The sequence below is a fragment of the Meles meles genome, chromosome 20, assembly GCF_922984935.1.
Source record: "Meles meles chromosome 20, mMelMel3.1 paternal haplotype, whole genome shotgun sequence".
Lineage (NCBI taxonomy): Eukaryota > Metazoa > Chordata > Mammalia > Carnivora > Mustelidae > Meles > Meles meles.
In genome coordinates this window covers 36,170,020-36,197,717 of record NC_060085.1, presented here as the reverse complement: position 1 = coordinate 36,197,717, position 27,698 = coordinate 36,170,020, and the positions used below count along the sequence as shown (strand labels likewise).

General features: G+C 39.8%; 1 protein-coding gene across 3 annotated transcripts in view; it reads right to left on the bottom strand.

Moving 5' to 3' along the window:
• TAFA1 (TAFA chemokine like family member 1) overlaps positions 1 to 27,237 on the bottom strand; it is a 521,479-nt gene extending 494,242 nt beyond the window's left edge. Inside the window, exons 1-2 of one of the 3 annotated variants that reach the window (XM_045989771.1) lie at positions 26,795 to 27,237; positions 24,751 to 24,871 (exon numbers count right to left, since the gene is read on the bottom strand). In XM_045989771.1, the coding sequence (XP_045845727.1) occupies positions 24,751 to 24,868 (118 nt within the window). In that variant the 5' untranslated portion in view covers positions 24,869 to 24,871; positions 26,795 to 27,237. Of the gene's footprint in view, positions 1 to 24,750; positions 24,872 to 25,590; positions 25,721 to 26,794 lie in introns of those variants that run through there. The other 2 variants (XM_045989769.1, XM_045989770.1) reach the window with 2 other exon arrangements.
• Positions 27,238 to 27,698: the final 461 nt, after the last annotated feature.

The following is a 27,698-nucleotide window of genomic DNA, read 5'->3' as shown; positions in this document are numbered from 1 at the left end:
TTATTTCCAGTTATAGTCACTGTATTGACATTTTAAATATATTCTCTTATTTCTTCATCGTACAAAACACCAAGTTAACGCCCTGAAAAGAAGTTAATTAGAGGCAGTTAGAAGGGTATTCAGATCATGCCGGATGAAAAGCTGAAATCAAAGTTCTGCTGAGGTTCTTAGCTCTAAAATTTCAAGTAAACTGACTTCTTTGAAAACAGAGGTGTTTTCTTTGAAAACAGTCCAATGTTTTCAGATGTATTTTCACATTGGTTTCCTTCATCCCATATAAACATCTGACCTGTGGGGCATAGGCAAGGCAAGAAAACTAATGTGAGTTCTGACAGGAACTTGCTCAGGGGGCAAGGGGACAAGATGTCCTGTTTATCTTGTTTTTTACTACAGTCCCTGGTCCTGACACACTGTAGGTGTGCAAAAATACTTGCACTGTAAATGACAACACTTAATGCCGCTTAAGGCTAAGACAGCATTACATAGCGGAGTGTATCATCTATTATACATTATCAGTTAAATTTTAATAATTAAAGTAAGCTCTAGCCCTGCATTGTACAGCAAGTAGTCACTAGCTACATTTGGCTACGGAGCTTGAAATGTAACTAGTGAGACCAAGGAAATAAAATTTCAGTTTAATTTATTTAATTTAAATGTTAAAACTAATATTAGGTTTCTTACCAGAATTTTTTTTTTTTTTTTAGAAAATATTTATTTATTTGTTTGAGAGACAGAGATGGGGGCGAGGGGCAGAGGGAGAGAATCTACAAGCAAACTCCCCGCTGAGGATAGATCCCAACTCCGGGGCTTGATCTCACAACCCATGAGATCATGACCTGAGCCGAAACCAAAAGTCAGATGCTTAACTGACTGAGCCACCCAGGTGCCCTTTAGCAGAAAACTTTTAAACATGCTTGGAAGAACCCAAGTATGGGAGTCAATTTGTTCAAATTTAAATTTTATAAAATCTAAATAGAGATCAATTATATCCACTGAAAATTTAGTGTCTGGATTGAGATGTGCTGTAGGTATAATACACACACCAGATTTCAGAAACTTAGTACAGGAAAAAAGAATGTCAAAGATCTCACTAGCAAGTCCTTATGTTGATTACATATGGGCATGATCATTGTAGTGGGCTGGACGGTGGTCCCCCAAAAGTTAGGCCCTTGTCCTCATCCCCGCATCCTGGAATATTACCTTATTGGCAAAACAAACGTGACTAAGAATCTTGAGATGAAGTTAAAAAGGATCCCAAGAGGAGGCACTTATCCTGGATTATCCTTGTGGGCCCCCAATGGCATGTGCCCTTTTAAGAGGGAGGCCAACAGAGATTTGACAGACAGAAGAGAGGCCATGTGAGTAAGGAAACAAAGATTCTAGTGGTGTAGCCACTAGTCAAGGAACACCAACAGCCAGGAGAAGCTGGAAGAGACAAAGAAGGAATTCTCCCCAAGAGTCCCCAGGTTGTGGCCCTGCCTGCACCTGGATTTTGAACATCTGGTCTCCAGAACTGTGTGAGGACAAATTTCTATTGTTTTAAGCCACCCAGCTTGTGGTAACTTGTTATAGCAACCACAGGAAACCAGTGAAATAATATTTTGGATATGCTGAGTTGAAAATAGCATTAAAATTAGTTTTACTTGTTTTTTTAAATGTTTTAAAATGTGGCTATGAGAACATTTTAAATTATATATGTGATTCTCATTATATTTCTATTTCACTGCACTGCTCTAAAACAAACTATCAGAGACTATCCCTCTAAACCATATTTTTCCTGAAATTTCCATCTCTCAGGTCACATGTGGAAGAAGAACCATAAAAACCTTCGTAAAGTCAAAAAATGATGGCATGGTAGCATACCATCTCCATTCCTGGAATGTGGTAGTGCTTGATTCATGTTTAGAAATTAATTTTTTATTAAATTTAAGTTTATTTGCAATATACTGGTTCATTATAGAATTGATTATTAATGTTCTTTTCAAAATTTAAATTCGATTAATTAACATATAATGTATTTCTAGCTTCAGAGATAGAGGTAAGTCAGCAGTTCATCAGCCTACCCAGTGTTCATCACATCTCACCCCACCACCACGTCTATCACCCAGTTACGCCATTCCCCCACCCAACTACCCTCCTGCGACCCTCAGTTTGTTTCCTATGGTTAAGATTCTCTTATGGTTTATCTCCCTCTCTGATTTCATCTTGTTTTATTTTTTCCTCTCTTCTTCTATGATCCTCTGTTTTATTTCTTAAATTCCCCATATGACTGAAATCATATGATAACTGTCTTTCTCTGTTGACTTATTTCGTTTAGCATAATATCCTCTCATTCCATCCAAGTCATTGCAAATGGCAAGATTTCATTTTTTGATGGCTGGGTAGTATTTCATTGTATATATATATATACACACCACATCTTCTTGATCCTTGATCACATCTATTGATGGACAGAAATTATTCTTTTCCTCCTTTTTTTAATTTAAATTCAACTGGCCAACATATGGGCCATCATTAGTTTTAGATGCAGTGCTCAATGATTCATCTGTTAAGTATAAGACAGAGTGAGAAATTAATTTTTTTAGTATTTAACTTGTAGATTTCTCTGTTCATTCAAAAACATTAAAGTGGTAATCCAGTTAATATATTTGATGAGAGAACTGGAATTTTTAGTTTCCAGTAACAGGAAATGAAGGTTGACATCTAACAAGATGGAAAGGAACAGGGACAAATTAAAAGGCCAACTTGAGTCCAAATAGCCAGCTGTGAAGACAGAGACTTGGAGAAGACGTGTCTTCACTGTGGCATGTGTGAAAGAGACCTGGGGGTTCTTACTGATGATAAATTCAGTCTGAGTTGGCAGGGAGGCAGGGCTTCTGGAAGAGCTATTGTGGCCCAGGGCTGTTTAAATAAAAATTGGGATTCCACAACTGATAGTCCTGTCCCAGCCCACAGCTGCACCATTTCATATGACCCTCAGTTAGCCTGGTGCAAAAATGACCAAGGGAAAACACATTAAGATAGTTTTACATTTGAAAGGCTCTTCTATGGAAAGGGGAACCCTCCTACACTGTTGGCGGGGATGCAAGCTGGTGCAGCCACTCTGGAAAACAACATGGAGGTTTCTCAAAAAGTTGAAAATAGAGCTACCATATGACCCAGCAATCGCGCTACTGGGTATTTACTCTAAAGATACAAATGTAGTGATCCGAAGGGGCACGTGCACCCAAATGTTTATAGCAGCAATGTCCACAATAGCCAAACTATGGAAAGAACCTAGATGTCCATCAACAGATGAATGGATAAAGAAGATGTGGTATATATACACAATGGAATACTATGCAGCCATCAAAAGAAATGAAATCTTGCCATTTGCAACGATGTGGGTGGAACTAGAGGGTATTATGCTGAGCGAAATAAGTCAGAGAAAAACAACTATCATATGATCTCCCTGATCTGAGGAAGTAGAGAGGCAATGTGAGGGGTTTGGGGGGTAGGAAAGGAACAAATGAAACAAGATAGGATTGGGAGGGAGACAAGGCATAAGAGACTCTTAATCTCACAAAACAAACTGAGGGTTGCTGGGGGGTAGGGAGAAGGTGGTTGGGTTATAGACATTGGGGAGGGTATGTGCTATGGTGAGTGCTATGAAGTGTGTAAATCTGGTGATTCACAGAACTGTACGCCTGGGCCTAATAATACATTATATGTTAATAAATAATAAATTAATTTTTTTTAAAAAAAAGGAAAGAAAGTAACGCTCTCCTATGGAAGACACAGTGAGATTGCTCTGTTCCCACTATAAAATTTAAAACAGTCCAGATAATCTTCCCCAGCGACAGTTTCCTCAGGATTCTACTAAGTATCAGGGGGCAGAAATGGAGCTAATAATTTTAACTTATCCAGTATTAAAACACACTAACACAAAGGACAACAACTTCCCATGTCTTAGGGGAAATTTAGGAAAGTGCCTTCCAGGGAAGCTGAGAATGTTATTAATTTTCCTTATGAGTGACATCACAAGGTAACTATATACCCCTTTCTAGAAACAAGGTACACACGTGTGAGAGTGTAAGACACTGGTTGGGAGCATAAGCTATAGATTCAGACTGCCTGTGTCTGAATCCCAGCTTTGTCATTTACAAGATGTGTGACATTGACCAATTTCCATAATTTCTCTGCATTTCTTTTTCTTGACCTGAAAAATGAGGATAAGTTCCTACCTTCTCAGGTTTTGGTCACAAGGTTTGGCCACAGGCTATGAGGCTGTGGGGGCAATAAATTAATATTTATCATATGCCATTTGATGGGTAATACAGAAAATGATCTCTATCTTATAAAGCCCTAAAATTTCTCTTTTACTCATTCATTCATTCAAGTCAATCAGTCAGCAAACAGTTCTTAACGGCCTTCTTGTGCTGTGTGATGCATCAGGGAACAGACCTGATGAAAATCTCTGCCCTTGTGGTTTTGGGGATCTCAAGATCGGAGAGGAGGGTGAAATTAAAATAGATAAAGTGGTCAGCTGCGAGCAGGCGATACTTGAGCAGACACTTGAAGTGGGCGAAGACGTGGACCTTGCAGATATCTGGGGAAGAAGACTGCAGGCAGACAAGAGCCCAGGAGCATAGAAGTGTGTGTCTTTGAAGGGACAAGGAGGCCAGTGTGGATGCAGGAGAAGGAGCAAAGAAGACAGTAGTGGATGTCACCAAGATAATGGGGGAAGCAAAGGGGCACACTGCGTAGGGCCATCGACTTCTCCTGAGACACATATGAACCTACGGAGAGTTTTGGAGGGATGAGTGACAAACTGACTGACTTGTCAGCCTTATCATTCTGCTTTCTCTGTGGAGAATACAATGTAGGCAGCACAGGGGAAAGCAGGAGACCAGCCCATCTGAAGGGTTAACCTGCTCCAAGCGGACAGGCTCCTTCCGCTTGCTGACCTAAGGCCCTTGGTGTGAAACAGAACCAATTTACTTTGAGGAACGCAGACCACTGGCCTGGGGGAGCGAAGGACCAGAACTTTCCCAGGTCACAGAGGCCAGCAAGTCTGTTGGAAGCGGCCTCAGCTTTCTGATTAGCCCAGCAATTTTTTTCAGCAAAATGTTTTTTTCTTTCTTTTAGATCATACAAATGCTTTTCCTGACCTCCCTTTGTGTATGTGCAGACCTTGCTCCCCTTTGTGGGAAGAACTCCGTCCTCCTCACACCGAGAAACAGGAGCTGTGCCCCTCCCCCACAAGCCCGGAGCTCTGGGATAACATCTGTAGCTGGTCCCAGGAGGTCTGCCCATGATCAAGAAATGTTGTAGGACACCACACGCCCTTTGCTGATTAACTGCCCTAACCCTCTTTAAAAACCACTGGGCCAGCCAGAAACCTCGGAGTTGGCTCTTGGACAAGAGTCTTCCTTTTCCCCATGTTTCCAGCCTCCCAAATAAAGCTCAAACTCCCTTCCAGTCAAAACTCATCTCTTGATTGATGATCTTTCCAATGACAGGCAGCTGAACTTGGATTGGCTAACACCACCATAGGTTTCTGTCATAATCCACTTCAGGGAAACGGCGGCTTGGCTCAGGAACAGCAGTGGAGGTGGTGAGAAGTGGTTGGAGTCTGGATATAGTATGAAGTTAAGAGAAATCGTTTTGCTGTTAGATTAAGTGTGAAATCTGGAGAAAGGGAGTTGAGAGAGAGTCTAAGACTTTTGATGTGAAGAACAGAAGGAAGGAATTGCTATGAACTGAGATCAAGAAAACTACGAAAGGAAGAGGTTTTGGGATAGGGGCAGATGATAATTAAAAGAATTTTACCTAGGCCAGAGAACAAGTCCCAAGTTCAGCATGCCTCAAATCAAAATGGTGGTAAGATTCAACCAGCAAATCAACAACCACTTGGCAGGGGGTATTTTGATGCAAATAAAGGGTCTAATGACAGCTTGGTCTGGATGTTTGCTAAAGTAATTTCCAACTCTTAAGTTACTTAAGTATCATATTAAAATATCTTAACAATGTATGAGGGAGTGTGTATGTATGTGTGTGTGCACGTGTGGCAAAGAGATAAGAGATAATCTAGAAAGTCCTTTAAATTCTTGACAAAATAATTGCCTCACCCTAATCTCGCTTCCAGGAAGTGGGAGGTCAGACATCCACATTTCACAAAAGGAACCCTGCTATGTGAGTGTTGTCTTCCTGAACCATTGATGGGAAAGTAACACTTGTTAATGACATCTGTGACAGATAAAGTGTTGATGGACCGAGACAGTCTTCCTATTTCTTTCTTTTCTTTCTCTAGATTCACAGTAGTGCATTGCAGCTTTTCCTCTTCCATCAACACAGCCCTTTGTGGCGGGGGTGGGGGTCGGGGGGGTCGGGGGGTGGGGGGGAGCTAATAAGGATTTATCCTTATTATAAATAAGGATCCTATATCTTAAAAAAACAGCTCTCAGGAAACCTAACTCACCCTAAAACAACATTTCTTCAGTTGAGATCACTGTGGGTTAAGAGACTGTTTTATTAAAAGAACGGGGAGAGGAATAATATTACTGTACTCCCAGGATTTGAAAATAAGTCATTTAGCACCTAGAGCTGCAATGTTCCCTGCTTATTCCTAGCTTCATTATTTTTTTTCTTCCAAAGTCAGCATCCATCCTTACAAGCCTTTGTCTTTCGCTGTCATAAAAGCATTTATATGCATTAATCCTTGACAAATGGGTGCATTTGATCTGTAACTGATTTCTCTGCCCAACAACTAGAAACAGATACAGTACTAAAATGAAAATAAGAATAAAAAAGACTGAGGATAATGTAAAGATATCACCTACTTACTCAACATGCCCTATAAAAGTTTCATCTGAAGAAAACAACAGCCTCCCAGAGAGTGCAGTAGTGAACGCTTTGACCTTTTATTCACAGGTGACCATTCTTAACAGTGAAAAGCAGTTCACAGATTAGATTCACACAAAAGAGAGGGTGGAGGGAGAGAAGGGGAGAAGGAGCTAGCAAGAGCCTTAGGTGTTTGCTGGGGGAAAGAGACTCCACAGAAGAAAAGGTCAGGAACTCCCAATGTCTCAAAGGTTTGCTTCACATTCAGTCAGCTGTGGAGCGGGGCCTGGTAACTCCCAGTTATTCAAAAGTTATTCAAAAGTCGGCTACGTGAACAAACAAAACAAAACTGTATGCTTGGTGTCATGTTGTGTTTTGATTTTATTTATTTATTTATTTAGACTCATTAACCGAATTATCCTCTTGTTCTTAGACCGAGAGACTGAACTTTCTGGAGCTTTCTCCAAACTCTAAAAAAGCGAAGAAATCTAAACTTGGATATCTGAGAGTTGAAGAGTACTATACCAAAGAACATGTCATTTCCTAACCCCTAAGGCATTTTTGGGTTGCCATGAATGCTGAACACCCAATATCACCCATTCTTGGCCTCCCGGGCTTGTTTTCCTGATAGGAACCCATTTTCTGGCCCCTTATCATTGGGTTGAACCATATGACCAGGGCTGGCCAATGAGTTGTGAGCAGAATGACATGCATCATTTTCAGGCTGAAGGGTTTATTTACTGATCTTACCTCCAAAACTCTCTCTTTCTTCTACCATGATAACAGTACTATTTCGAATGGATGCTGTTCTTCATTCTTTTTTTTTTTTATTTTATTTATTTATTTGACAGACAGAGATCACAAGTAGGTAGAGGCAGGCAGAGAGAGAGGGAAGCAGGCTCCCTGCCGAGCAGAGAGCCCGATGTGGGGCTCGATCCCAGGACCCTGAGAGCACGACCTGAGCTGAAAGCAGAGGCTTAACCCACTGAGCCACCCAGGCACCCCTGTTCTTAATTCTGATTGAAGATAACACAGAGCACAGCTTCTAGGCAACTTCAGGGAACCACAGATGAGTCAGGCATAAACTTCGCTAAAATATAGGGTTGCCTTGAGCAATTGAGATTTGGAACTGAAAGGTTACCAGAGTATCAACTAGCCTATCCTAAGGGGCATTTATTTCCATCTTAGTACAGTCCATCACAATGAAAACAATACTGGTAGAAGCGAAGAATTTCAGTCATTAACAGTTTGGGATCTGGAACCAGATTACCCCAGTTTTAATCCTGGCTTCACACTTATTACCTTCACACTTTGGACAAGTTATTTAAATTCCTTGAATGTTATTTCCTTCATCAGTGGAAAAAAGAGAACAAAAGTAGCTACCTCCAGGGCTAAGTGTAAGGATAAACGAAATAATATGGAATTCTTAGTAAAATGCCACGCACATAGTAACTACTAAATAAAAATCTATATTTAATGTATATCTAAATCAGACAGAATTAAGGAGTTAATTTTTTAGCCTGAATTATATATTTATTTCTTCCAAAGTCAGTTTTGACTCGGCATCCTTCTGTCTTCAAAATATTTACATGCATTAATCCATGACAAAGGAGTGTTATTTCCCTGATATTGTGATCTTCCTCAGATTACGTATCTGCCTTCATAATTCTGTTATCTTTGCTTCAAATTCTTTGCTACCTAAACTCCATCCCTAACTCTTGGTACAGTTATTCCTATTTCTTCTGTTCTCTTCTGAAGTACTTTTTTCCCATCAAGACCTTGACCCAGATCTTAGACTCTCCTACCATCAAACAACTCCTCCAAGAAAAGAAGGGGATGTGAAAAGATGGTTTTGGAACTCCCCAGGCAACACAGTGAAAAACAGGGATATCTCCCCTGGTCGGATCCCTAGCACACTTACCGAACACTGGGTTTAAGATTATAAACACTATGTGAAGTTTCCCCTCCAAGAGTTCTATTATAATGACAACTCTCTTTAATTAGCATTTTATACTGCTTTCTGTTGATGAATAATACCATACCCAGAAGAAAGAACTTCACACCAGATCTTATTCTCACAAACAAGTACATCAATAGAGCTTTCTGCTTACAATAATAATAAACTACCCTTACTTGTTTTCAACAATTTAATTAAATACAATTAACTCTAGTTTGTTTTGGCAGCCTATTAATGTCACAATTGAATATAAAGAGACTCATGAAAAGATTAAAATTAATAAATCCTTTATACTATTGTAAAAATTACTTTAATTCTGTGCTTGCCAGAAATACTTAACAGCAGTTTTGAAGTATGTTAATGAGGACAGTAAAAAAGAGATAATAAAGTTTTATCAAATAACTGAGCAAGGCTTCTGTGAGGTTTTGACCTCTTCAGAAGAGAGCTCTTGCCTGTTGGGTATAGTGTTAAAAAAGACTCTGAAACACTAATCGCAAATTTATCATCATCTTACAATATCTTTAATCCATGTCTCTAACTGTTCTTCTCTCTTCTTCTCATTCTCATTAAATTATATTTATAAAATTGTTTACATTCACAAAAGGCATTTATTTAAGTTATGTGATGATTCCCACTGTGGTTCATATTAACATTATCCTCTACATTTCACAGAAAGGGAAACTGAGGCTGAGAAATGTTAAGTGACTTGGCCGAAGATCCTATGCATACTAGCTTGAATTCCTTGTGTCCTAAAACGTAAGAAACTAACGATGGCACTTCATTTGAGGGGAGTGGTTGTTTTGTCAGTCTCAAAACATTAGACCCTGTGGTACTTAGGCAATCTTTAATACACAAAGATATATTTTGTATTCATAGTAGAAAATATGGGGTACACATATGAGTACACATAAATGGCACCCTGATGAAAACTGTAATGCATTTATCAGTATGTACCCTTTAGTCAATGGGTCCTGGGATAAAGAGCGTGTAAGTTATTGTAAGAAAGAAAAAACACCTAAGAAACATAGATAAATACAATCAGATTCCAGTTGACCAGTGGGTATTTTAATATGGTTATAATAAGGATATAATCCATTCTGAGAATCACAGAGGACCAACACTGACTTTTGAACTATTTCCTGTTAATGAGTTATTGGTCAGATGTTTAAATTAATTAATAAATCTTCATCATTATTTGGCATCGCACAGACTCTACTAAAGTTACTAATTATAGCACCTTCATCAATAATTACATATGAAAATGCTGTTTGAAGGAAGGTTGCTCTAAGTTTTGACCTGTTCATACTGACTTAGAACCCATGGCTAAACATTACCTAGAGATTAGCCATGAAAGCTAATATCCAAAATCTATTAAAAAAAAAAAACAAAAAAAACTTATCAAACTCAACACCCAAAGAACAAATAATCCAGTCAAGAAATGGGCAAGAGACATGAACAGACATTTCTCCAAAGAAGACATACAAATGGCCAACAGACACATGCAAAAATGTTCAACGTTGCTTAAGGGAAAGACAAATCACAACCACAATGAGATGCCATCTCACACCAGTCAGAATGGCTAGAATTAATTAATAAGTCAGGAAACAACAAATGCTGGCAAGGATATGGAGAAAGAGGAACCTCTTACACTGCTGATGGGAATGCAAGCTGGTACAGTTACTCTGGAAAACAGTGTGGAGGTTTCCCAAAAAGTTGAAAATAGAGCTACCCTATGACCCAACAATTGCCCTACTAGGTATTTACCCAAAGGATATAAATGTAGTGATCTGAAGGGGCACCTACACCCCAATGTTTATAGCAACAATGTCTACAATAGCCAAATTATGGAAAGAGCCCAGATGTCCACTGACAGATTAATGGATAAAGAAGAAGTGGTGTGTATATATATGCATATATCTCTATATATGCAATTGAATATTCCTCAGCCATCAAAAGATGGAATCCTTTTTAAAAAAATGTTATTTATTTGAGAGCCAGTAAGTGAGAGAGAGAGAGAAAGCATGAGTAGGAGGAGGGGCAGAGGGAGAGGGAGAAGCAGACACCCCACTGAGCAGAAAGCCCAACGTGGGACTCCATCCCAGGATCCCAGGATCATGACCTGAGCCAAAAGCAAATGCTTAACCAACTGAGGCACCCAGGTGCCCTCAAGTTATAAAACTTCTATGTGCATCCTTTTTTCATATGATAAAAAATGGATGTATGTGTTGGTATGAGGCACTTCTCTATCATCTTTGCTTTGACATTCATATACTTACATAATAATATAATGAGATGCCATATGCCAGATACCTATTGCATGGGAGGTATAGAACAGACATCTCTACTCTTCATGCAAACCTGCAAAGTGGGAATTTTATAAGCATGGATTTATAAATTTTGTGGGTGAGGCAGAGAGAGTGACACTAATGTGCCCACATTTAGTGCTAATAGTGTGATAATGAGAGAGGTGGGATGCAAATCCCTAGTTTACCTTGTACACCAAGATGTTCCTATCTCTATAGGTTCCTTGCACCAAGAGCAGTTGGTGGCAAAGAGGGTGAGGTCAGGTGAAACACCCACAGTATGTCAACTCTATCCAATTCTCAAAGATATATGTAGATGCTACACTAACCCTGAGTTAAAGGGTACTTTACCCTGTTTCAGGAAGTTTTCCAGGTACTCTATATGTAGTGGTGAATTAAACTACATATAAAAACAGCCTAGACCCTTAATGGACAGTATGTTTTATCTCAAAAGTAAACAGGTAGGTCCCCATAAGGCACTTTGCACAGTCTGCAACATAATAGATACTAAGTGATGATTGTTTTGGGGTGGTTGTGGTTGTTTTTAAAATCATCTCTATCTCTTTTAACAACTTGATGATTGAAGTGTTGTACCTGGAAGGATTCAGAGGTTGAATCTGGGTTGACTAGCAATGTCTGCACTGGTATAACCATAGAATGAGTGAGCTATAGAGCAGGAATTTACCATAATTACTCACAGGGATATTTTTGGAAAATGGAGAGAGATTTATTTTGATGCTGAGAGGAATTTAAAAGGGAGACCTCCCATCAGATTCTATAAGCAATTTCTACCTAGCATGTTACTGGGCCATAGATCTAGCAAGTGTCATGTGAAAGACAGAAAATTCCATATTTTAGCGAAAAGACACCACTGCAAATGATCAAACCACTTACTAGAAAGGTCAGCCCACTTTACAATATCCTAGATAATTTATAAAGTCTCAACATGATAAATGCCCCCAAAAAATCTTATCAAAAAGTTAAATTGCAGTTAAGGAGAATCCTTTTCCAGTATGAATGATTTAGAAGTTCATGTGAAGTAAAACAGAAAATCTACACTAAGACTGAATCTAATCAATGTAGATTTATCTTATGTTGTTGCTTTTTCACCTGGAGCACAAAAAAGGGTCTCCATAATCTAAAAACAAAAACAAAAACAAAGCAACCCAAGAGACTGAAAAAAAAATATTTGAAAATGAGGTGCTATTATCCTAATAATAAAAGAAAGCATGTTTTCAGCCAGTCCTGTTGCAAAGCAAAAGTAAGACCAGAGCATTATTCAGCCAGCCACAAGACTCAAAATTATTGCATGATATAGCCAAGCTAAATGCCCAAGACAAGGTTGTCTGCTAATGCAGAAAAATGCCCCTCAACACAGAAATTTGTTTTATAATTTTATTTTTTTAAAAGGTTTCATTTATTTGTCATAAAGAGAGAGAGAGAGGAAGAGCACAAGCAGGGAGAGTGGCAGGCAGAGGGAGAAGGAGGTTCCCTGCTGAGCAAGGAGCCTGACACAGGACTGGATCCCAGGACCCCAGGATCACAACTGGCTGCCCAACTGACTGAGCCACCCAGGCATCCCTTGTTTTGTCATTTAAACTAACCAGGACCAGCTGGTTCCTAAGTGCTAAAGTAGTACCTGGTTGTGATGGCAAGAGCACCCGAGTGAGAGTCAATGCCAAACCCAAGTTTTCCTTCCAGCTTTATTAATATTATCTGCAATTTTGCAGTGTTTTGCACAATAGAGATAACAGTACCTCCCATGTAGAGTTCTGGTAAAGATCATATGCCATACTATAAGAATCATAGTAGGGCCTACCCACAGCTGACACTCAGGAAACTGAGCTGGAAATATTCAAAGGCTGGAAAAATTCTCAATTTGTCCTTCCAAGCTAGATGACTTTGAACGAATCAATTAACTTTTTTTTTTAAAAGATATTTTTTTTTAAAGATTTTATTTATTTATTTGACAGAGAGAGATCACAAGTAGATAGAGAGGCAGGCAGAGAGGGAGAGAGGGAAGCAGGCTCCCTGATGAGCAGAGAGCCCGATGCGGGACTTGATCCCAGGACCCTGAGATCATGACCTGAGCCGAAGGCAGCAGCTCAACCCACTGAGCCACCCAGGCGCCCTTAAAAGATATTTTTTATTGGCAAAGGGGAAAGATGTTCTACCTCGCAAGTTTATTGCGAGGATTCAATGAAATATCAAATGCTTAGGGTCCTTCGTTCACTCACTTGTTCAGTAGGTATTCACTGGCCCTTACCATGTGGCCAACTCTGTGTCAGGCATGGTAAGACTGCTGGGCTCCCTACCCTCTCCAGGTTAACAATCTAGTGGGGAAAGGAGGGTTAAACCAGTGATTAGAATAAAGTGACCCCACTGTCATTAGTGTGGAAGTGTAGTTCTCTGCGCCTGGTAAGTGATCGATAAACAGTTGTCAAATAACGAGTATTAAATCTGTTGTATGTTAGAAGTAGACATGATTATCCTCAGGTTTTGATTTAGGGATATGCAGTTTTCTCTAATATAATAACCAGACTTTTCAAATCAACTTGTAGTGACATATTTGGTCTTTTATTACATAAAGGTAACAACAACTCAAAGGTGTGAAAGGTCTAATGGGACACTGAAAACTGGACAGAGTACAGTGGCTGGATTTTTGTTAATTAACTGACTTGCTTTCCATAGAGACTTTAATTGTAGATACTGGGACTCTTCCCTTCCATCTTATCTAGCTCTCCACCTATGACCATCAGTGTACATTGAAAGGCAGCCCGTGGATTAGAAAACGGTAACAAAGTAAAAATAAATCTTGTCTCCCCTTTAATTGGAATAATACAAAGTTTCTCCACCTGGTTTAAGGCCAATAGCCAGCCAAGTCACGAACCCACCGTATCACAACTATCTGCCTCTAGATTTACGTGTTTTGTTCCCCTTGGTTGAAACCATCATCCTTCATCCTCCCCAGCCAGCTGACTTCCTAACCAACATTCAAAGCCCAACACAAAATCATCCCCCTTGGGACTTCCCAATTACCCTCTGCTCAGAATAAGTGGTTTCATGTTTTATGACCACAGAGCACCCTGTTTGGTTAGAGCTCATAACAGAAGCCACTATGCATCTTAGACATAGAAATACAGAAGAATGGAGAAAGGAATAAAAACTTCTAGGGGAAATGAAAAGAGAGTTGTGTAACTCTCACAAGCAGACAGAAAGAAGCTGTCTTTCTGTCTACAATAATATGGAAGCTGTATCATCGTAGACAGTAGTTACAAGACACATGGCTATTTAAATTTTGATTTAATTGCAGTTGGTTCATTTTTCTTATTTTTCAAGGAAATATTTTATGGTGTGTACTTTTTTTTTTTTTATAGGAAACAGATTCTGGAGATAGTCAGTCAATTAACCCAAAGGGAGATGGTCAAATACTCCCAACTTGCTCGCCGATGTCAGTTGGTAGGTGGGGCCTGGAGCGGGACTGAGAGTTTCTGAAATCACATCCTGGCTCCACGGGAACAATCACTGTGATTGATTACTTGGGCCTGTGATAGATGGAGGGCTGGAGATTGGCAGCTTGTGTCCCATAAATCTGCTTTTACTTCTAAACAATCCTGGGAATAGCTGTCAAAAATGTTGCCCTACAAATGTTCACCCAGTGACCTAGTTTCTCAAGCACATGTCCAATACATGGCATCTTGCATTTTCATCAGATAGAGATATGAGAAGCTACAAAAACAATTCACCTATTAAGACCTCATCCGAGAAGCTTCCAAACAGCACCTTATCCTGTCTTATATCTTCTTTTCTTTCAGAAAAAAAATGGTTTTATTTTTATTTTTTGCCATGCCACACATTTTTAAATTCAGAGATATATGTGGGGCTGGTCTCTCATTACAATTTCTTCATAAAACAATGGTATTCAAACTTTCCTGTCTACAGCACGCCAAGGAGGCAAAATACCCGATTCCTGTCTATTTCCACTTCCCAGTGGAAAAATACTTAGTTAATAAATACTTGGAAAGATACATTTATGAATCACTAATTATTTTTATAAAATAAGATGAGCCTATTAACATGTTCATAGATTATAAAATGATGCCCTATGGATAGAAAGATAAACCAAATATGTTATTGTCTCACAATCCTTGAGAATTGTGTTGCATACGTTCATAGGCAGTATATAAACAATGTCACTTAGAAGTGTCACCATAGAAATAAGTTTGAGAGTGATTGCATATACATGTTTTCCAATATAGATATAGGTAAATCATTTGTGAGCCACAGTTCAGAAATGTCTTCAAGTCTGTTCTTTGGTAAATCTAAAATCCAAAACATGCAAACATGCATCATTACAGACTATAGGGTTAATGAAACAGCCCACAGCAAATTTAATTGATAATGATGAAACTAAACCAACACTAATTGAGAATTAAAAAGCGAAGACCACAGCAATTCAAAATCACTAAACAACTCAAACAACACTCAAGATACACTGGTAACAAATTATCCCTCCCCAAATTGCATGAATTTTAATTATTTTCATGCAGGCACTTTGCAATGTTCCCAAGAGCTGGCTGCCAGCTTTCTTAATAGAAAAGTGAAGTAGGGAAGCTCAGTAAACCTTAGTTACATGTCATTCTAATAGAATGATAATTCAGTTGCTATACAGTAGACTGTACTCAGATGCAAAATAAGTGCACACGAAATCTGAAAAGAACAAGAGCAGGAAAAACAAAACAAAACAAAACACTGTTGAGTTCCAAGATAAATTTCTAACCCACGAGTGGACTGCAGACTAGATTTTGAAAACTTAAATAAAGTATTAAATTAAAGGCTTTATACAGGCAACATGACCCTGCTGCCTGATCCTTCTCTCTGTTTCATTACATTTATAGTTTACTCTTTCTGCCAAACTTTAATCTAAAGGAAAATTAATTTATTTTTAGCTAAGATTTAAAATGAGACCTCTGTTCAGGCCCTTGGCTTCATTATATAAGTGCTTTTTGATTATCAGACTCTGTTACTAGCTCCTTCAACAGTTAGTAGCTTGTCTACAAAATACCCAGAGACTCAGCCCTTTAGCATTTGGGATATAAGTCAGGATGGGACAGAAACCACAGGCATAAGCTAAATAAGCCAAGACAGACGTGCATAAAAATTCCTCTTTTAGCCCCACTGCCTTCACCTTTCTGCCCTGCTCATGTAAAAGGATTTGACAAATTCATTAGAAATCAAAAAATGGTGGAGCCGGAAATAATCTTGTCTGAGATCACACACTAATAACCCGCAGGTGGGAAATAGCCCTGAGTCAAGTTTTGTTTGGTCCACTTGACATTTAAAAGATAAGGAAACTATCCAAAAAAGTCTAAGTCTCCCACTTGCCTTGAACCATGGGATGATGTAGTCACACTGAGCCTATCTCTGGCATAGCTAAGGATGTGATCTGCCCTCTGGAGGCCCACGTGCTCTTCAGAAGCCACAGTGATCCTCAGGCTGGCTCAATCATCTTTGCTAACTGGCTGTTGCACGAAGGTATTGGCCATGTCCATCTACAATGGACAGGAATATACTTTATGTTTGCAGGATGCATAGATGGCCTCTTTGGAGCGTCTGTGCACAATATGAAAACCACTGCTTCCTTCTGCCCTCTTACTGCAGGCTTGCAATTGACAATTGATCCTGAATGCCCCAGTGTCCCATCCCTCCTGTGATGCTCCTTCCCCGTTACCATTCGATATAAAAAAGGCTTAATGTGGTACTTTCCTGCCAGTATTTGCATTTTTAAAGGATGTAAAGTTCTTGCCCAGTGGATGAGAAAATATTTATTGAATACTTACACAACATTCATTCAGTGGGAAGTCTGACCTACTGGCCTTCTGACCTGAATCTAAGATACATTATCAATTTCAAGAGCACTGACCTGCTTTTTCCTCTCTGTGCAGTAGCTCATCTAAACCTGGGAGCTGGCATTCTGTATTCACTTCAAAGCCTATGACTCAATCCATCCATTCTTCATCCACATGAGGGGGAAACAAGAAGTAATTTGGGTATATGCAGACTCAGTTGGCTCGCCTGTATTCTTGGGTGACATGAAAGCATGTCTAAAAGAGAAGGTCTAGTAAGGGCACTGTGAAGGTAAATACAGGTCATCACTTCAGCAGAACAATGACCTTGGCTGAGGGTGTAGGTCTTCCTCCCTCCCAGACTCAGGGTGGGGTTTGGTCTGACTCCTTCCCTGCATGGAAGAAGAATGTGTTTCATGAATAACCACATCACTGAGCATATCTATCCATCTTCCGAGAGAAAATAGCTGCGATTATATCAATTCTCTTTTCTTTCTCTGGATCTTTATTATATAAAAATGGAGGAGGAGAAAGAAACAGTAGGCCGACAGGTTTCCCTAAGTACTTTGAGGACATTAACGTTAGAGAATCTAATTAGTTTACACAATGGTTAACAAAATAATTCATTTTCTTTTTACCCCAAAGAAAGGAAAAATTGCTGTCTGTTATTTCTCCCTGCTACAAAGATGAAGTGAAGTTTTCTCTTGATATCAAAAAATTTGAAAGCAGAGGCCTTTTCCTATTTGCTAAGAGAAGTTTCTCTTCAGTCCCTAAAGACCGCGCTTATAGTACTTTCTAAATCTGTAGGAAAAAAACTTGTGCTGTGATGAAAACCTTAGGGATTGAAGGTTTTACAACATTTGTAAGCATATTCCTTGGGTTAATGGTTAATGGAACTGCTGTCAAATAGAGTAAATAACTACACAAACTATTGCACAAACACGCACATACACACATACATACGTGTGTTATACTGACAATTTAATATTTATACCGTTCTCTTTTTGTGGTATCCCTAAATTATAAACACACTCACAGGGGCATATGCAACAATCCATACACACGTACCCACACACAAGCAGTAATAAATGAAATAGAATTATAGATTTTACCAGAACATTCATTCCTTCTATCCTTAATAATGTAACAAATACTTTTAAAGCCCCTATTATATGTCTAGTTCCTTACTAAAAGTAAGAGATAAGCAGATGGATAGCACAGTGGCTCACACTTCTCAATGCACGTGCTAGGAATAGGCGCTTTAGATATTGCCCAAATTTAAAAAAAAATGGAAAATTTTAGTTAAACACAATCAGGCTTCCTATCTGCAAATCCTTCCAGAACTTGTATGCACTTACAAGCGCTGTAAATCTCTAAGAGGAGAATATACCAGACAATGAGTACTTCCCCAACACTTAATAGCCTTTTTCCAAGCAGCATCTTGAGGTTACTGTATTTTGTGAACTGGAAAATACTGGCCTATAGATTTCATTGGATTAAGGCTCTTAAAAGGAAAAGTGCCTCATGATACTTTCCGACCTATTCTTCCTTCTTTCCTCTTAAATTGACAACACTGTTTGATACATTTCTAATTTTGCCCATAAAACTAGAGCTTGTATTTTAAGCTTTGGGTTAAAAAGTAATATTTACCTATATTAAAAACGAATCTTAAAAACACATAACTGGGGTGTCTGGGTGGCTCAGTCGGTTCACCAGCCAGCTCCTGGTTTCGGCTCAGGTCCTGATCTCAGGGTGCTGGAACAGAGCCCCTCTTCACTTCTGACTCCCCACTGAGTGGAGTCTGCTTTGGGATTCTCTCCCCCTGCCCCTCCCCTGCTCTCTCTCAATCTCTCTCTCTCCCTCTCTCTCAAATAAATAAATCTTAAAAAACAGAAAAAAATATAAACATAAAAGCCAAAAACTATAGGAAATAAGAAGTCCAAGGCATTCTAGTCCTACCACTAGGTTTAACTGATACTACGTATAAAATGCTTATAGCTTTTCTGACATCTTTTTATGCCTGTGTTAATATTTTGTTTCCAAAATGATTTTGAAACTGCATATTCTGTTTCTTTTCTTTTTTTTTCTGTTTTCCACTCAGCAGTATATCATGGGCATTTTTCCTTAGGAATACATATAAACACATCTCATTCTTTGCAGTGGCTACATTGAATCCCATTGTGAGGGATTTATTTTACCAATCTCTTTTTGATGTACATAAAGCCCCCCTCCAGTTACTTGCCATTAAATTAACTAGACCTTTGCATACATTTTCCCATACCTGTCCAATCATTTTCTTAGGATAGGCGTCTCGAAATGGAATTGTGTAGGATTTGCACATTTTACATTTTGGGAGACGCTGCCAAATTGTTTTCAAAAAATGGTGCACCAATTTACATACTAAAGCTTTGAGATGTTCACACAGTTTAAAACTGGAAGACTTTTTCAAAAAGTTCAAGTTGCCATCTTAAATGAACTTTAAGAAATTAACAACTGAAGGCTAATGTTCAGTAGTGCCGCTTCTAAATATTTGTTTTCAGTGTGGTATAAGATCTATTTTCCTTAACTATGATGAAGTGAGGCCATAGCCTGAGCTCACACAAGTAACAATATTTATATAGCATTGTGATAATTCTCTTATAAATTCAGGGGATTGACAGGAAATATTTATTTGCATCTCTACTTGGTTTTGATACTTTTGAGGTCTTATCAAATGTCCATAGCTGCACTCTGACTCGGGGACAAGGTCAATAACATCAATCAGATGATCAATGGATTATCACTAGCACCAGCTTACACCACATAACAACCTGTCTGCTCTAATCCTTAGGTCAATTCACTACACTTAGCAATCCAGTACTGGTAAGAATTCTTAAAAAGCCAATATGCAACCACTGTTGTTCTGACAATATCTTCCATACTACAGTTGTAAAACAATCCTTTATTGTAATGTGCCTTGGTATTCTAACACATATTCCTTAATCAGCTTTCAATAAAGTGATACTGAATACTAAGGTAAAGATAAGATATACAAGAATGCTTTTTAGTATTTTAACCAAAAAAAATCACACTTAAATGCACGGTGATCTTTCACTATGCAATAATTAAGTCATAAATATATACCTCCCTCTAACTATATAGTTTGCTTAATATAGTTTTAAATCAGGCCAAGTTCAGAGTGATCTTTCCATATATTATTTCCATACACACCTGTCATACAATAGCAGCAACTCAAGAATAAATGATTCATTAGACACTTATAACTTCTTGTCCCATGTAATTTATCTTTGTAATTTTAAATTACTAAAGAATCCCAAGGATCTTTTCTTACTATAGTATTTTGAAATGATCCATGTTTTATTAAGTTTCAAGAATAACACCTCCCCCCGCACACACATACCCACACACTCGAAATTAAGTAATCATTGAAATTACTGTCATAATTCATATATACATGAGGGGGAAAAAATGAACTCTAAATTAGAAAGTTACATCCAGCAAACCATTCCACCTTTTTCACCTGTTACACACCTGATGCTTAGAAAGAGTTGAAGCTGTCTGTTTTAATTACCTGAAACCAGGGAACACAGCGCTTCTGGGTTTTCATTGTTCAGTCTGTCTCTCTCTAAATTATGTGTCCCCTTCTAGCTTTACTATTTATATACATAAAAGGCACAAGTATTCTTCAAGTTGTTATGGTAATTTCCTACATTGTTACTAAAATAAAAACTAGATTTAGCCAAATATTAAATTATTGAAATTACAAATCTGTTAATCTATGGCACATTTTACTCTTTTGTGTAATTTTAAAATTCACTTCCATTTGATCGACTGTTTTAATCCTTCTTAACTGGTGAGTAAGTGAAAATAAATGGTGCATTCCTAATACCATGAATATGAAAAATAGAAAGTACTTAGAGACTACAGGGGAATTTATTAAAATCAGTCTGTTTTCTGGTTAACATATTCTCATTCTGTTTGTGTACTAAACCACTGCATTGAGAAGACAGATCTCAAATCCACGGCCTCACAAAAACTTTGTCCCGATTTCATGTTTTGACAGCAGAAACTGGCCCAGATCTCTAACCATTTCCCCTACAGGACCCAGGCTGGCTGGTACCATCCAGGTGCGGCACAGTCTGATGAGGGGGACAACACGTCAAATTCCACTCATTTGTCAGTGTAGTGGATTATTTCTTGAGAGACTGAAATTGGCTGCTTGGGTTGGGAACACCATCAATCTTACTGTGTAGGGGATGGCGAAGCTGCGGGTAAGCGGCTGGCAAGAGGGGGGCCAGCCGTTCCTAAGCAGGTGAGGAGGCAGCTGTAAAGCCTTCACTCTCCCCCCATTCAGGGCTCTGAGGGAAAGATTTGTCATTTTTCACATTTCCCGGATACTTGGTATGCATGCAGTGTCCGCCTGCTCCTGCTTTATGAAAGAGGTGATTTTTCAAGCTTAGGCAAATGTGGCAAAGCTCAGGGTCTGCCTAGTGTCTCATTTTTTCTCATCATGTCACTTGTTTTAACTGATTTGAGAAAATGAGATTATGTTTTTCCTTTTTGCTCATTTATCCAGCTATTTATTTATTTATTTGCTCATTTAGGGGGGGATTGTCACAGATAACTGGCCGTGATTTCTCTCTTGTTTTCATACACATTTCATTAGTGTCCCTGAAGATTTAAGATTCACAAAGGGAAACATCACAACTCTCATCAAAAAAAGCATACATTTACTCTTAAAATCAAAACAGATTGTATTAGAGGAGATTGCATTTCTGACTGAATCTAGAATATTGCTGTGTCCAAGATCTATCGCTTCAATCTTCGCAGCTATTGCTGAAAACCCAAGAAAGTTGAATAAACCTATTACATAGAACCATTGGACTTTCAGTTTGATATCATTTTAATCTTCCTGCATCTAGAAAGGAGTACATACAGTTTCTTAATTTCATCAATGACTGAAATGGATCTCAAATATATAAGCATTTGAGGTTGAAATTGAGTTCCGAGCTACAATTTCTTGGGGTAGCCGACATACAGATCGACCCTGCATTGGTGATAATAAGCAATTTCTACCAATAGACAGTGGAGAAAGCAAATACTGAATTCGGTTTTAGTCAACACTTAACGACATGTTTCTCAGTTTAAAATTATAATCTTTTGATAACAAGCCCCATAAAGATCTGAGTTTACTTAATACAAGTAGCATAGCAGTAACCCCGGCCAAAACAAACAAACAAACAAAAACCCTCCTGTATTAACTGATGAAGTCAGTTAATAGTCTAAGTGAAAGCTCACTGCAAAGTATACTCTATTTCAGGACTATACACATCCAGCATAAAAGGCAGCGGTCTTTTTCTAGCCAGGTATCACACAGTTAAAAAAAAAATCGGGAGATTAACACAAGGTTTTGTCCTATGTGGATTGTTAGCTGTGTGAACAGCAAAACTTTACTCATTCGGCACTTCTACCCTGCACCTTTGTGGATGTCAGAGTTACTGATATTCATGAAGGAGCTTCACAGTTTACAAAGCACTGTCACAGAAATTATTTTATTCACACCCCCACAGTATCTCTAAATGGGAAATTGGGCCCAGAGAAGAAAACTGACTTTCCCAAGGTCAAGTTGCTTCAAGTTAAGCACAGGAGATGAGGGCCGGTCCTGAGCGCTGCCATTGCCTTGTGCCACCCCTCACCAAGTCCTGCCATGGACACCTTTTTTGCAGTTTAAATGAGTCCGTGCGTTGACATAACTTGGAAGTTTTCACAAATTATGCGAAGCAGTTCGCACCCCCTCAAAGAGGCTACTGGGCGTGATTATTCTGTGCCCTGAGAGATAGTATGCCCTCCTTGGGAAACAGGCCAGGGAGGTGACATCAGACCGACCTGACTTCCAAAGGCAGTTATTGGCTGTGCGGTCTCACACAAGTCACCAGATCGCTCAGAACTTCAGTCTCCTGGGCAACAGAAGGATTGGGGGCGGTGCGCGTTGGGGCGGGGGATTACACCTACTTATAGACGGATTAAGACAACGTGAGAGTGTGCCTAAAACACTCACAATAGTTATTTTTGTTACGAATTCTTACTGTTAACCATGACAATGTATGCCGATTTGCCGCGTTATTTGTAGGAATGTAACAAATCAGACATTTTTGCCTCAACAGATTGGTAATTAACTAACTGGAGGTAAACCCGGGATCCATAACCCACGTTTGTTCTTCCTCCGCCTCGGCACCAAAGCCTCCCAGCTTGGGGGTACCCGCTCGGGGACGAGGACCCACAAGGCTGAAATGCAAGCGCGCGGCAGGGGTGGCGGAGCGGTTTCCATGCCCACCTGCAGGGGCACCAGCGCCCCCTCGCCTTCCCTCCGAGACTCAGGGCGTGGGGAGTGAGGGGGGCTGGGGCCCTGACGCAGCCCCCCCGGCTGAGGCCGCCCAGAGCCCTCCTCCCACCCCGATCCCTCCTCTTCCCGAGACCTCGGAGGTGCCGGGGGAAGGGGTGGCCCGGGCTCCTGCAGCGAACCCACTGGGGCGCTCCCTCCCAGCCCAGCCCGCTGCGGGCTCGCGGGAGGACCCCAGGTTGCACCCTCGATCTTTCCGTCCTGCCCGCAGCCTGGAAGCAGAGCCCGGGGAGGCAGCACAGAGCGCCCCGGGAGGTGTTGCTGGACGATTGAGCCGACGAGCCCAGGACTGGTGCCCAGGCCGACTGCGGAGCCAGAGATAGGCTGGACGCTGGACCGCGCAGCTGGAGCCAGCCGAACGTATGGGAGGAGGCCAGGAAGGCATTTGAGAGGGGATGGAGGGCTGGGAGCACTTCCAAACTGAAGATCAGGAGCTTGGAGGCGCAACTAGTCCCCGGAGCCCAGACTTGGCGATGGGGGAGGGCGGCGCGGGTGGAGGGTGGAGTAAATGAATGCGAAGGCTGAAACTAAACAGAATATGGAAGGAAATCTTTTCAAAGAACCAGTATGGGTAAGAACAGTCAAGCTGGGGGACAGCAATGAGAAAGGCAAAGAAGGTGAAAAAAAAAAAAAAATCCAGATTGAAGAGTGAGGCCATGGAAGGGTAAGAGATATACTTTAAACAAAAAGACGAAGAAAAGCAAAATGCGTCCAGAAATCAAAATTCAATATAGCGGGGGGGGGGGGGGGGGGGCGGATCAGGCTAAAGGGAACTTGTTCCTGAAAGTGCCAAGAAGGAGGGAGAGAAAAACACCACGGAACAAACTGGAAGAACAGAAAGTGAAGGAAGGGAGAAAGGAAAGGAGACATTAAACCAGACAAGAAATAGTAAGTTATTTTTAAATTTCTTCTTCATTAACAAACTACTTCCAAAGTTAATTCTGGCAGTAACATCTCCACAAAATCCTTAGCCACATACACACCGAGATTATAGTATCCACACTAGATAAGATATACAAGGAATATCCATACACATTATTTTATTGTTGCAAAGATCCTATTTTGCCTCTCTAAAAAAAATCATCAAGTCTTGCAAGTTATCCCATCTTCTGCAGAGTTTTTGGCTATTGGCCAAAGCATCCCAAAACCAATGACTTCACTTTTTTAAGGTGTGAGGAAGGGGGTAGGGAGACTCTTAGAGAAAACCATTTTTTTTTTTTCTGAGAGATTCATAGAAATACCTCTAAGGCATTTTAGTACCCCCCCCCACCTTCCCCCAAAGCATCCAGCCAACATTGTGAATCTTGGAATTCAGAGGCAAGCTGCCCACAGGGTAGCACTTTCTGTCACTTACATTCAACCATCTGTTAGGGTGACAGCAGTGAGACTTGGAGGCTGCAGGGGAGCCAGCGCCCGACTTACCTGGTCTGTGCAGGTGGTGCTGCTGGAAAGTGTGCTGAAGGGATCCATGGCAGAGGAGCAGGGCACAAGCACTTATCCACAAATACAGGACCCAGGACATCGCAGAGACCATTGCCATTCTCTAAAGAGAACATGAGATAGCGAGGATTACCCCCAGCTTCAAGCCCCCAGCTCAGTCAGTCCCACTGATGAGAGAAGGAGGGTCTCAGACGTCATGTCCCCTTTGCTACTTTGCTGGCTGAAATTAACCCAGCAGAGGTCATGCCATGAAGGGGGATTGAGGGAAAGCCTTCCCCGAGAGATCATGAATTCTGTGAAATTCTGTAAAGCCAAACTCCAAGGACTGCCAGAACACAAAAATAAATTAAAGTTTTTGACTCTCCGTTAGGCAGTTTGAAGCACAGTATCCTGCCTATACAGCCTGTTTTACGCGATGATCTTTAAACTATAGTTATTCCAGGCTTTGAAAAGCTGCATACTCCTGTTCATTCTAACTTCATTGTAAGTCTGACATAAGCCTGGAAGGAAAGAGTGCATTTTTTTTTTAATTCTACAGTCATGAATTTTTAATCATTCTGCTGTCTTCTAAACTAAGTAATCATTTCTCAGAGGCATGCTGTAATCTCCTGTAGAACCGGTCTTTTTTGGCTGGACTTAAAATCAGACGGAATTGTCTTCAGCCAGAATGAATTTCAGAGGCAAGATCTATGCTTCTATCCTAGAGCGAGCCATAATTTACAATATTGCTTTGCCTCCTAAGATCCCATCGTGGCATTTGTTGTATAGTGTTGATGAATATGCATACACAGGTGGTGTATGTATTTAGGGATGAACATATACCTTTTCTCAGGCGCTGAAACTTTGACAGTCTTTTCTGCACCTATAAGGATCCTCCAAGCTACAGTGGCTCAACTGCGCTACATATTGTCCAATTTCTCAAACAACACCTTATGCTGCATTTCATATTGCCAAATTAATCAAACTCGAAGCATCGTCCTTACTCAGCCAGTGATACGGAAGCATTTTTCTATACAAGAATCCAGTTAAGTCTATTATTTTCTCTTAGAGAGAGCTGTAGAACCCAGACTGTTCCTTTTAAAATTTTTTCTGCTGTCAAATGATACAGTACAAGTATTTCAACTATACATTTAAATCTGCTAGTGACCTCCCAGTGTGGTTTCTTTATTCAAGGAAATTGGCACTGTTTCAAAAACTGTGATGTTCGGAAAGCAGAAATATACATTATATACATGTGTGTGTATAAAGACATAATACAAGATAATTTATGGGCTTTAGGAGAGAGATGCAGTATTTAAAAGGGGTTTAGGACTATAATAGACAAATGGTAACAACCATAATTAAGTGCAAAGTAGGAAAACATTATTTGCAACAGCATGGTGCCTTTCATGCCTCACTCTGTGATTCAGATGGACCACTCACTTTATAATTAGTTTCACTGCCCACTGTTTACTTTTGTACACAACAGATTCAGCCTCACTGTTTTCAGAACTATCAGTATAACATAGATGCATTCCCTTCAGTAGAGATAAATAGCAACACCCCTTCTGTGAATCTTGAAATGAATGCGTTTAAGGGCCTTTTCAAAATACACTGCAAATTAGAGAAAGACAAAATAGAGGTGACTGTGGCATGCACTGACTACTTGTGAATTTCAGTTAAAATGCACTAGAAATTCATCTAAACTTTAAAAAAGCCTACCACAATCAAAACTTAACAGTTTTTCCATGACTCGGCTTTCTCTTGCTCATTTCTTCACCCCCATAGCTTTTAGCACTTAAAAAGATTACTGTGACTTCACATTTGCAGTATTTTCCTTCTTTTTCCTTTTTTATTTAACTTTTTAAAAATTCTCAGCATCACTTCCAAGGCTCCTGCCTATCAGCTCACTGCTCACTCTCTTGTCTCTATGTTAATAGGTGTTTTCCACCAAATAATGCATCCAGCCTTACATAGTTCTCAAGATATGACCGAATAGGTTACAAATCTGCTTTCTGAATCTTAAATCCTTAAAGAGGCTTCTTACCTGAAAAATCCAGCCAAGAGCAGAGTACTCTATTAGTGTTCATTGGAAAGCTCTAACACTTTCTAAAATCCATCTGTGCACAATTGGAGGGTTTTTTTTTTTAAAGATCTTCCCAATAATCTTCTTTATCAGGATTAAAAAATATGTTTTTCTCTTCCAATGCTATTTCCACAGTAAAGAAGACATCGGGTTCATTCAGACTGTATTGTCAGAAAAGGAGCCAAGGTTTGAGGGGTGGAAACCTTGTCATTTTCACCTTTAAATCATCTCCTGGCGTCACCTCTGTTTGATGAGACCTTTGAAGTGATCCTGATGAGAATCAGTTTACAGTTAATGACGGACCATCCCCAGTCCCGTGCAGTCGGGGCAGAGTAAGGCAGCAAAATGTAGGAGCAGGGCTGCTATACGGTGCTGGTGCTGTAAGTAGCAGTAGTCTGTTTCAATACATCCCTCCTCTGTGAAGTATCACATGTCTTAAAGTGACATTACCCTCTATTACAGCCACAGGGAATTGTAATGCCTGCCCACTAACTCTTCAGCAACTCAAGCAGCACTTTAACACTATATTGTCTGGTATGTTCTGTTAGAGCTTTCACGGACACCATTCATTTGCCAAAAGGGTAAAGAGGGAATGAAAAACAAAAGAAAAAGCATTTTGCAAAATACTGATAGTGTTAATGGGTGTTAGACTACTAATAGTAAATGCAAAAGTGCACTATATGGGCCATTTCTTACCCCTTTGTGGCCTTTGAACCAGTATGTGAACCAAAAATATTGTTAGGTTTATACAAATTTAAGTCTGTCAATTGTTTTGGCAGCTAAATCTGGGAATATGGCATACTTGGAATATAAGATAGATGCTTATATGCATAAGCCCAATAAAAACCTGCTGAGGTTTTTGAAC